Source organism: Streptopelia decaocto (genome assembly GCF_964273445.1).
Source record: "Streptopelia decaocto genome assembly, chromosome: 4".
Lineage (NCBI taxonomy): Eukaryota > Metazoa > Chordata > Aves > Columbiformes > Columbidae > Streptopelia > Streptopelia decaocto.
Genome location: NC_138658.1, coordinates 22918787 through 22930882, shown reverse-complemented (window position 1 = coordinate 22930882; position 12096 = coordinate 22918787). Strand labels below are relative to the sequence as shown.

The 12096-nt window shown below is 37.4% G+C and overlaps 1 protein-coding gene across 3 annotated transcripts in view; it reads right to left on the bottom strand.

Annotated features, from left to right (window-relative positions):
* Positions 1-4119: 4119 nt before the first annotated feature.
* Positions 4120-12096, bottom strand: part of DCLK2 (doublecortin like kinase 2) — an 82969-nt gene continuing 74992 nt past the window's right edge. For 2 of the 3 annotated variants that reach the window (XM_082050430.1, XM_082050431.1), the window contains 3 exons: positions 11490-11570; positions 10238-10354; positions 4120-5528 (listed from right to left, as the gene is read on the bottom strand). In XM_082050430.1, the coding sequence (XP_081906556.1) occupies positions 5301-5528; positions 10238-10354; positions 11490-11570 (426 nt within the window). In that variant the 3' untranslated portion in view covers positions 4120-5300. Of the gene's footprint in view, positions 5529-9091; positions 9175-10237; positions 10355-11489; positions 11571-12096 lie in introns of all 3 variants that reach the window. The other variant, XR_014183844.1, reaches the window with a different exon arrangement.

Below are 12096 nucleotides of genomic sequence, written 5' to 3'. Positions count from 1 at the left end.
ACCTGGCCCAAGTAGCTTGAAATCCCTTCTAAGTTTGTGGAAATTGATGATGTAAATGGTATCGGGTCTTGCAAGATATGGTGGCGTGATCAGAGCAGTGGTTTCTCTGCAGGAAGTTTGTGTTGTGTTTCTGCAAGCAAAGGTAAGCGAATGCAATGATGCTTTGAGAATGTTTCATCCATTCTTGGCTGTGTTGTGTTGTGTGTTACCAAAAAGCCTCTACACCTGGAAAGCGTCCCTTATGCAAGGCATATGTGTTTATTATTGTTTCTGGTCCTGGCGTAGTCTTGGTTACTCCTCCACCCATCTGCAGCACTTTGTTTCTGCTGAAGATCACAGCTCTGCTGGTTAAGCACTTGGCAGAATAAACGTCCAGAAGAGCAGATCTGATACCAGGATGAACTGCAGAGTGAACTGTGGATGTTCTGTTGCTGGAGGCTGTTATTTACTAGGAAAGGGAGAGTTTAATACTCCCATGCTACAGTGGTAGCTGGTTTTTACAAGTGCTGTCAGAAGTTGGTGTGATTTTGGTGTTCCTGCTTGCATTTTTTTAATCTTCAAAAAATCAGTTTTACTTAACCAGCATTTTGGGTAGTTATTACTTTTGTGTATTTCTGTTGCTTTCCAGTAGCTGTTTGAATGTAGCTTGAATGAAACAATGAGTAAATGTTAAATATCATTTCCCATTTTCAAACTTTTAAAATCAAAGATAATTGATAAATATTTATATTAATATGAAAGTGAATAAACAGTTCAGTAAATTTATTCTATTAATCTGTAATAACTAGACCAGTGACTACTGGGGTGGAGAGGGCTGTGGTGGAGAAACACAGGGAACCCAGGCTTAAATGAGACTTTTAAAATTAAAATTTCCTGCTTGCTGCATAAACCTTTTGTTTTAGCCCAAAATGATCAAAGCCCATTCTGTGAACTGGAATTTGAACCCTTTTTTGGAGAGTGCAGAGGCAGTGGTATATCAAGTTAATGCTTCCTAGCTAATTGCTTTTTATGATGGGTAGATCAGGAAAATGAGAGTCTCCTCATAGAGACCAAAGGTGTGTTTTCCGGTGTTCAGTGCATGGGGCGCACTCTACTATAGTAGAAAAGCCTGTGTTTGGTTTTGGTTTGTTTCATATGAAAAAAAAAAAAAAAGGCAGGAGGAAATAAATGGAAAATTGGGAGTAACAAGTAGGTTTAAAACACTTTCTAGTAACTTACATATATAATGAATATGTATACTTTAAAAATTAAATATAAGTATTTAATTTGGGATAAATTATGCTACAGTCTGTTAATTTTAGTCATTGCTTCCTCTTATCTTACCTTCCTCAATTATTCTGTGAGATGGGGGGGAGAACTATATAAGCATCTAAAACCAGGAGCTCTTTGCTTACTTAAGTAGTCCCAAGTAAGATTTACTCACCTAGGTAAATATTCTGAATGACCAGCTGTATGCATGAGCCAATACTTGATGAAAATAACATCATAATAAAAGTTAATCTACCTTAATTACAGTAATTGTCAAAATACATTAATAAGTCCAAGAATATAGGGGTAATTGTCTGTAAGGGTAATTTTGATGGGAATCCCAGTGACCGCAGTGTTATGCTGATGGACAGCACGGGAAGATTCATTTTTGGGATTTCAAACCTAGACCTGCAAGAAATGGCTCCACTGGGATCCATGGACAACTACTCACATTCAAAGGAGTTAAAAAGACTGGGGATTTTTTAAAAGAATTGAAAAAACTATTTTAAAAAAATCCTGGCATGGTAGCAGTTGTGCTGTTGCTATTGAGTGTTTGAAAAAAATGGCATTTAATCAATATCTATCAAAATGGTACATGAGTTTCAGCTACTTTTATGAAACAGAAGAGGTGACAGTTCTGTTTTACGAAGGTATAACTTCAGTTTACAGTGTCTATAGTAGTTTCTTTCCCTTTATAGCAGATAGCATGGTTCTGGTTTACAATTTCATTTCTGCTTTTGACTTCTTCCAGCAACCGATGGTTCTACAGAGAGAATTAAATGGAAGTGTGGTAGATAACAAACCAGACGTAATACTTATGAGCCTTCATTAAGTGTTTTAGTGTTAACCAACATATCTTTGTATTAAACTGTGATAACCTGCACAGCACAAACATATCACCTATGCACTCATAGATTTGACATTTGTGGAACTAAATTAAGGCATGGAGTGGTGATGTAACTTTCCTGAGGTCATACATGGAGTTAAGACCTTGTCCAGATATCTCATGTTTCTATCTGATTAAGTTGGCCACATGATTGACTTTTCCAGCTGTCATTACTATTTTTAAACAGCTGTTTGGGCGTAGTCGATCAACTGCCTTTTCTCTGTGAATAAAAATACTTGTCTAAGAATGTTTAGAGGTTGATCAGTCATGAACTTAATGGACATGAATTCTGGGTATTTATGTCTTAACTCTTCTTCCTAGTGAGACAAGTTAATAGTTTTGAACTGGCAGCTATTTACCAGGCAAATTATCATCTTTTCTTTTATATATGCATGAGGTTTTGTGAAACACAACTTGAATTAGTAGAGATACCTGTCAGTTTTGTCTTTGTAAAATAAACATCTAGGCCTTGCACAGCTGAACAGCCATCCTCTTAGGAAAACCAGAACTCAAACCAACGTTCATCACTGTGTTCCTCTTTATTAATCTCCCAGTTCAGTGGTCTCTGTCTTCTGTTGGGGGCTCCCTTTCCTTGCCATAGGTGGCTGGTTACCCCCATTCATCTGAAATTACACATAGTTTCTTTAGCTTAGTCGAAGAATTACAACATTTGCATGGCTCCTAATGGACTCGCCTTAGTTTCTGTTCTGAGTAAGGTTAGAGGGTTATCTTACTATTTTTGCACAGTCCCAAAATATAAATGTACATTATTTTATATGAAGGTTTGTATACTTACTCCAGTGAACTCCAACAAAGTTAACACACAATGACTGGTTATAACTCAGGTCTTTTGGTCTTGATCTAGCGCAACCTTTTTATTAATAGCTTAAAAAAGTACCTTTCTATTTTTTTGCCCTGGCCAAGATGCTGTACCTATGTGCTGGTTTAACTGAAATGGAGTTAATTTTCTTCATGCAGTTAGGAACTCTTATTTGTTGTAGCTATAGCACAGTCATTGTTTGGATTTAATTTGACATTAACAAGATATGACCCTGTTAATGTTTTCTTCAAGTAACTTTTCAGTGTGTTTGTGTTTGTTTGTTTTGTTGTTTGTTTTTTGTTTTTGTTGGAATGAAGCGAATGTAAGAACTTACTGGTATCTTAGCCATTGTCTGGGAGACTGAGGCCTTTGTGGGCTTTCTGCCTGCAGGTGTGAGGCAGCTGGGAAGGGGGACATAGATGGGACAGACCTTGACTGACATCCAGGCTGATCAATGACAGTATTCCATGCCATTAGTGTCGTGCTTTGTATTTAATGGGAATTGGGTTTTCTGGCTCATTAGACCTGTTCCAGTTCAGCTCCGTTTGGGAGTTCCCTTAGTTCGGCCTCTTGCCCTTCTGCAGTGGCCTCTGGGCCTTTCTGCCTTTTTTGGCTTTTTATCTGTCTTCCCCCAGGATCAGCTGTTCAGGACCAGGGTGCGCTCTCTCTCTTCCCAGGACTGGCTGCTTGGTGCGGATGGAGTTTGTGAGGAATTACACTGAGTATCACTTATTTTGTATTTTATTTTATATATCGTAGCAGAAGTAATAGTATTATATTAGTATTATTTTGTTATTTCATTAAACAGTTTTTTATCTCAGTCTACAAGTCCCTTTCAGTTCTCTCCACAACTTTCCCAAGGTGGTTTTGGGAGGCAGTGAGAGAGCAGCTACTGTGGTTTGATTGCTAGCCGGGGTTAAACCAGGTCAATATCTTTCAGGTGTAACCATAAGTTATCAGTTGGCACTTCTTACTCTTTAATTGCCTCTTCAAAAGGTAAAGCACTCATGTTCAGTCACGTATTATCTGTGTCTTCCATAGGAATCAATGACAACGTTATGGGAAACCCTCAAATTAATTTTTTGAAATGTTTTTGGTAGGTACCTAACTATCTGTTTAGTCTCTCCAGAGAGAATGAGATTTTCACTGACAAAATAACTGAGTTCTCAAACAATTTTTTTTTTTTTTAATGAAGAAAGTTTATTGCAGGTCTTTCGTTTACAATTCTAGTAGAAAGTATAGCTAAGAAAAAAATGAACTATGACCAATTCGTAAGAACAAGCAAAGGAAAAGAATAAGCTGAATCCTATATTGAACTAAGCATTATGGTAAAGATAAAACCTCATCTATCTGTGACTACAGATTAAGGATAACTTCTCCCCAGTCCCTGTTTCCAGTGCCTGCACCAGGTGTAGAGGGGGGAATAGCACTGACAAACCTCTTGACAGCTATCGATGGTGGTTATTCGTAGTAGCTTCTCTATCAGCTCACCCTAGAACTAGGAACTGCTCCATCCATCCCAGCTTAGAGAACATGCAGCAGGCTTTTGTTCACAGGTCCAAAGTCATTTTATCTAATAGGTAGTCTGACCCTCAAGAAAGGTATGGATGGGATACTTGTGGTTAGGATAGAAAATGGCTTGACCAGAATACTTCCTTGCCTTCGATCTTCATTACAAACAAATGTCCAGTGCTCATGTTTACATCCCAATTCACTTTATTTAAATTCATATTATCTAAACACTACCCTGCAGCCTGCAAGTCCAATAACAAACCCGACGCAAAAAAAGAAGACCATCCTTCCCTCTATCTCCAGTGTTTGTTTCACGATATTTTACAGTTAGTCCACTAAAAATTTTTTTGTGAAAATTTGCTTCTTCTAGTTTAGTAGAAACTTGGCTAAAAACAGAGGCATCAGAACAGGTGAATATAAGTTTGTTTCCCTTGTCTTCTTCTCCCGCTTTTCTGAGAATTCTCACAAGCAGAACAGAAAGGGGCCTGCTTGTAGAGGTGAGGCCAGGTAACTGTTCACCTCTCACTTCGTATATAAAAATATGGTTAGCTACACGATAAGTTAGTCTATTTAGAGCTCAAGGCTGTGTGAGATGCAGTGAATTAAACTAACACAGATAACCAGAACTGCCAGAATCTTTCCTCTACTGCTATTCTCAAGGGCAAAGAGCACTCAAAACACACCTTTGCTTGGCCACTATTACAAAATCAGCCTCCCACGACAGAGCCCGCCTCAGGCTCGCCATGAGAGGGTGCATGCCAACTGAAAGCAAACTGTCACATGAAATGAAAATTGTGGCGAGAGTGCAGGGAGCTTCAGTCGCATTTGGTTCCATCAGTCGTACGCACCAGGTTGATTCCCAGAAAACTCGGGAGACACTGAGGCGGGGAGCGTGGGGGACTGGAGTGGCTCAGAAGCAGCAGGGAAGAGGGTCTTGCACCCAGCCACACGAGGATCGTCAGCTGCAGCAGTAATTGCAGAAATTTTCTCCATTCCAGCTCTACCGGAGTCCTGACTGCGCTTGCTGCAGAAAATCTGACTCTCTTTATCTAGAGCTGTGTTCTAAAAACAAACAAACAAAAAAACCCAAGGCAAAATATGAAGAAAACAGTTAAATCAAAGCCCTGTCATAACTTCAGGGTTAAAACACTCTACAAGACACACTAAGTGCATGCATTAGAGCCAGAAAAAAGGAGAAATAACATTAGGATTATGGTATAATTAATTGTAGTGTTTTGTGGTGCTGGCTTGAGAAAATTTATCTTCCAGATATATATTTGCCATAACTGTGTGAATTTAAAATTGTTTTGCAAGTCTGACATGGAAAAAAAAATAAGTGGTTATGATATAGCAGGAACTCTTCATATTAGCTATTAGCAAAATTTATGTACCTGTGTTTTTGCAGACATGAGGAATCACATGATACTTAGTGAAAACTTAATGCATATTCTGTAACAAACTACATGGAACAGAAATTCATCTGGTTTTGAAAAATAACAGATGAAAACCTAAAGATTTTTTCTATCTTAAAGATGACATATCAGCTTATTGTTGAGAGTGGCAAAAATGCATCATTTCTGAATATGGTACCTAAAAATTAGTTTAATGGAGAAGAGAGTCACAGGTTAGAGTGACAACTGAGAACTCCAGTAGGTGGATTATCTGGAGTACGTGGTGTGTCTGCTGATGCAGACAACTTTCATACTGAAGGATACTGCCAGTTATATGAAACCACAGTGTAATGTTTAATTGTTAGTGGAATGTCTGAAGTGACTTAGAGGGAAATCTAGTAGTTCATGTGTCAAAAAAAAAAAGTTAAAATTGCTTTCTGAGAGTTGGAAGGAGAGCATAATGGGTCTTGTTTCACAGTTTGAATGCTGATACTCATCATGATAAATCCATATATTTCTTGGCTTAACTATTTACATTGTAGGAGATCTTAAAATACCAGTGGTAATATAGAATATGTTATTATGTTCTGCGTAGTTTATTTAGTTCTGTAGAATGGTGCAAGGTACACTTTGGTCATATACAGCTTGGGCTTTCTACAGTAATCCACAAATGTGTGACACTGGAACTGAGGAGCAGAGCACAAATACAGAACTCACCTTTGTGGCACATCTTACATATGTATGTGTAAGTATTATACGACACTGTTACGTGGAATTTAGTATTTCAAGCTGAGATGTGCTAATTGTAAAGTAAGATCAGGTGTTCTGCCTTTTCTGTAACAATTTCTGGTTTTGAGGATTTGCTTTTCTAATGTGACAATTTTATGTATTCTTAGTGGAGTTTGTCTAATACACAAAAATGTGTCATTTTAGATACTGGAATAATTTTCTGGTACAAGTTAAATTTAGCATGTATTTTTTTTCAAATGTGTTTTATTGCATCAAAGTCATCAAGGACAAGGCAGCAATAAGGTACTTATCCTCTATTCTCCAAACTAATCATATAGCTTGGTAGTGAAAACTTACTTCGTTATGGGGCACCTAAATTCAAATTTACCTTTTACCTGACTTGGCAAAGAGACCTAGACTCGTATCTCCAATTTCTCAAATCGAGGAGTTCTAGAATTTGCATGTATATGGATGGTGGGTTGTTCTGAAGTCAGTCATATGCAGGCTTTCCTGCTAAAACTGTTCTGTTTGTGTAATGATGGGGCAGTGAGGTAGTGAGCAGACACAATACCAGGCTTTTTCAGACCAAAGTACTGAGTAGAAAAGCTCCCAAAAGCAAAGGTTAAGTATTTTGAATTTAGAGTGGTTTGATTTTGGGTTTCGTGGTGTTTTTTTGGTTTAGTTTTTGTTGCTGTTGTTGGTTGTTCTTTTTAATTGAGGGACATTAGTCTATGTGCATACGGGTACAAGGAGGAAATTCAACAGTATGTGAATGAATTCTCTGCTACTAACAACTGACTTTAAAAATAGAGCATGCAAGGAAATGACTAGATGAACCGTGTCTAGGCTTTTGAGATTAGCTATGATACGCAGTAGTTTTATCATTATCAAAGTAGCTGCTGTGCAGGCAGCCTTGCATATTTCCTATTTTGCTTGCTGGAAAGAGTTGTGAATAAACAAGTATTTGCTATTTCTGTGGCAGGACAGGTTATTTAAAGGGGAAAGGAAATGCTTCCAGTTTGTGTTGATGGTGATTTTTCTCCTGTGCTGTCCTCACAACAGCCTCTGATAGTTGTTAGAGCTTGCACATAGCAATACATACCTGTGAAATGAAATTTAGGATTTTTTTTTTTTTTAAGGATTGAAGAGGAGGCTTCATTTTACTGTTGCTAAGTAAGAACAGTTTGTATTAATTTAGAACTGATTATGTTCTGACTTGCTCTGTGATATGATAAAGGCTGAAGTGATCATTAAAATGTTTATTTTAATTGGAAACAATTCTTATTTCAGTGGTTTGGGTTTGTGGTTTTTTTTTTTTGTTGTTTTCATGGAATTCCCATCTTTTTCTAATCACTTTTGGATATTGTACAATACACCCATGCACAAAATTACTTCCAGGGGAATAGACCAAGGTATGTCTGTGCAACTGAAAAATAGCTAGTTGTATCAGTGTTAGCTTAGAATACTTCAAACATGCATCACTTAATACAGATAAATATTTTGTGTTTAAAATATTTTCCTTTACTGTTTTTCTGTGGCTGTAAAGCTCTTTCCAGTTCAGACTGGGTGAGTTATTTCTCCTTTCTTCTTGTTACAAATGGAGAACATGTATTTTTTTGTGCAGCAGAACAAAGCGTCGCAGTTAGTACGTACCATTGCCTTGGACCTACTCAGAGGAAAGCAATGCAGGCGTTGGGAAAGGAGGAAAAAGGAAGGAAGCAAGGGACAGAAACTAGACTTACTTTAAGCAGAACTAACACAATTGCAACAAATTTAGATTTACAGAACATTTTTAAATTGACCAAAAAAAAAAAAATCAGTAATGAATTAACAGCAACATGCTTTAGGGGCAGAAAGAGTCTCCTGTGCAAGAACACTGAAGCAGGTATGTGCAGTTTTACTTATCTGCCACATGATGGTATTATCTGCTTTGGCCAGAGGACAATATTGTAATGAAGTGATGCTAAAGGGGATTCCATTAAATATGCAGGTGGACTGATAAAGCAATGTACTGCAATACATGAGAATTACAATACTGTACTCATCTGAATCTGAGTGGTTTTAAGCAGTGAGTGCTAGTACAAGTAAGTGAAGAACTTGACATGAAATAACTAATGTCATTGTTCTAGATAAACCAGGGCAAGAATAACAAATCTGGGGCTTAATCCTCATTAGATTAGTGTTTTGAGCAAGAAGTTGATTTTCCATTCAGCAATAACTTGGAGCTGCATTCAGAACTAAATAATGATGCATTTACGTCCTTCTATACCTGTTAGAAGGAAATAAGGCAGGAAAAGGGAAAATGGAAATAAAGGTTTTAACGAGGTGCGATTCCCTGACTGAAGGACTGTCAGCAGCCAACAGAATAAGGAAAAACCCACACCAATAAGAAGCCAGAGGCTACGCTGTGTCAGAGATCTGAGATAGGCTTAAGTGGCATGCAAGCTGGAGAGGGGCTGAGAGTTAGAATTGAAATTGCTTTTATTACATATAGTGCATTTATACCAGTTTTCAGCTTCAGGCTTATCCATAGTCTCAACAGAATAAAGAATGAAGCTCTGAAGTCCCTCTCAAACTGTCAAGTCAAACTGTCAAATGAAATGTAGACAACAGCATGAACCTGAAATCCATTTTCTGACTTCTCTCATTTTTATGTTACCACTTTTCCTACATTTAAACCTTGGGCATGGTTAATACACATAAATGTGTTTGCAAAAGCACATATGTATGCAGAAACATTATTTAAATTTACCTACTTTCACATGATTAAAACAATTCGTTGTAATTTAAGTGGGCTGGACTTGGAGAGTACTAACGGGGGAGGGGTGGAGGTGTGGGGATCACTGTTATGTTACTATCATAGAAGCTTTTATTTTTCTTCTAGTAACTGAAGATTCTCTTTGTGTGCAGTGTCCATCCTTGCATTGGACAAGAATGGACCACACCAAGAACAGGACTGCAGATCAATCTCTATTGCGGTTGCATATTCTCTGCAAAAGTGACCAGTCAATTCCAAGTGCAATTCTGAGCACTGATAACAGCAAACTCCATTTCTGCTGCCATGATTCACACATCTGGCTTCTGGAATTACTGTTTAAGTAAGTTCAGCCATGGGTCATCAGGGCTCCTTTGTGACTTCCCCATTAGGGAACATAAAAAAAATAGCAGGAGTTAGATTGGGACAAAAATAATGTGATAAACATTCTATACTACAAAAAAAAATTCTGAAATGGAGTCTGGTTTCCTGACAAGCATATTGTGCAACAACAGTACATTCATGATCAAGCAATACTTGGTTGGGTGGAGGGGAAGAGCCTACTTAACTAACTAGGTGGTCAGTAAGATAAAAAATTACAGTTTTTATAATGAAAGATTTCAAATCATTAATAAGCTTCAATTCAACGTATAACCACTTAGTGTTTACATGTTTCTGTTTGAAAGCTTGTTTTTATAGCTTAGCTAGCACATTGTGATAGACTTGGTTGCTCTGAAGCGATGATGAGACAATCCACACTATACACAAATAAAGACTAGAATTAGAGACTATTCTAGCTTTGCTTTTGCTATTCTTGCACGACACATGCTCATAGAGCACTGTTATGAAAATATGCAAAGTATAATGTCAAAGTATAAAAAGGTTCACTCTCTTACCATGATGACAGAAACCCCAGCAGATGTGTTATTTTGCTTGGGCAGAGTGTTATTAAAGTGCTGCTTCAGTTTACCTGTTACTTCAGCTTGCATATTATTCTCCTGGGAAGCATCATCCTGTATATGAATAAACACAATATTCAAGTTAGGGAAAAAACAATTAACGTAACTGAGAAAAAGGTAAGTTTTCTATTATCCTGAGGTACTTCCTGCTTTTAACCGTGAGTTAGGTGTTCAGACAGGCAGCCCAAATGTGAATACCCTCTGCTACATGAGATATAGTTCAAATGGGTTAAGAGAAATTACAGAAAAAGGATCAGCAACTACTGTTTTATGTATGGACTTCTATGTCTTAAATTGCCATGTGATGCTGTATACTTTCAGTCCATTGATTTGTCTCACAATTATAAGCCACAAGTTTGATTCAAACATGTTAAAATAACATGCTTGAAATCATGCTAAAAATAAATTAAAAAAAAATATTTTGGCATTCTTTTAAATTAGCATTTTAAACAATCCAACACGTCCTAAGTGTGGAAACATTATGTAGTACCATAAATATGTTTGAGAGGAGCTGTTATGAACAGACACACTTGGTATAGGTGCCTTCTCTTGTTTCAGGTAACTCCAGAGATCATATTCAGTCCCTCTTTCAAAATGTGTGTGGAAATAAACATTGACTGTGTACATGTAAACCTACTATTTATTACTAGTGAACTGATTTTAAATCAATAAGCAAAGGACTTTGGTGTTCCCCATTACTACTGTCCAAAAAGATGAAGGACCTGTCAGCCATCAACTTAGTGACTGTGTTAAATTATGTTTTATTTTCTAATTTAATTTCTCTTGTGAAGCTTGAAGTGCTTAAAAAAACCAGGAAATTGTGCTTTAAGTAGCACTGCAGCAAGTAAGATGCAAACATGCACAACAGTCCTTCTGCATACACATTTTTGAGCTGACCGTTTTCTACACTGAATGTGAGATAACAAAAGAAAGATGCCCAAGTCATACATTTGCTTGTCGTGTTATCTTTAAGCACCGTCTAATCTCAGTCAAGAAGTGATACCCTTCGCTCTGTTCTGCTGCTGAAAAGTATTCACTCTTGCTCTTCTATGTGGAAATGGGACTAGTTGTTCAACAAGCAGAAATGGGCATAGTAGAAGTACATTGCTACTTACAAAAACTACACTTTAAGGGTTAGATATACAGATTTAATATCAAATTAGAGACAAGTAAAATGTAATTTACTCACTGACACCCAGGGATGGCTTAGGATCTGTGCTGCTGTATATCGGGCTTCAGCATTCACATGTAGCATCAGGCTGATTAACTCCTGTATATATTAGAAAAAATAAAAAAGGAAAAAGAAAAAAAAAGAGTTTGAGGAGAGTGGTGAAGGACATTAAAATGGAAAATATTTTTGCACCAAGTTCTTCTCAGTGCAGTTTTATAACTGCCTGGGTGAAAAAAACCCAGCTTATGCTGACACCAGAACCAGTAATACCAGTGTGACTTTAGTGGAACTAAAGTCTTGCCCTTCAGGTTTAGAGTGTGCTGGACAGCTGTATGTATGTTTCACTGAGTGTTTTGAAACCAGATGAAAAGGAAATGTTCAAAAAATCAGCAATAATGGTCCAGTTCGTTTTCTATATGTTCATGCAGAGGACTGGAATGAAAACAAACCTGGGACAGGTGAGAACCCCTATGGGCAGTGTACATGCCCATAGTAACAGTAGAGTAACAGTACATAAAGAGCGCAAGAAACTGCATCTGAAATTCAAGAAACTGCTGAAATTATTTGAAAACTCTGATCTCTGTTGCTCCGGAAGAACAAAAGACATTTAACTCATTTCACCAGG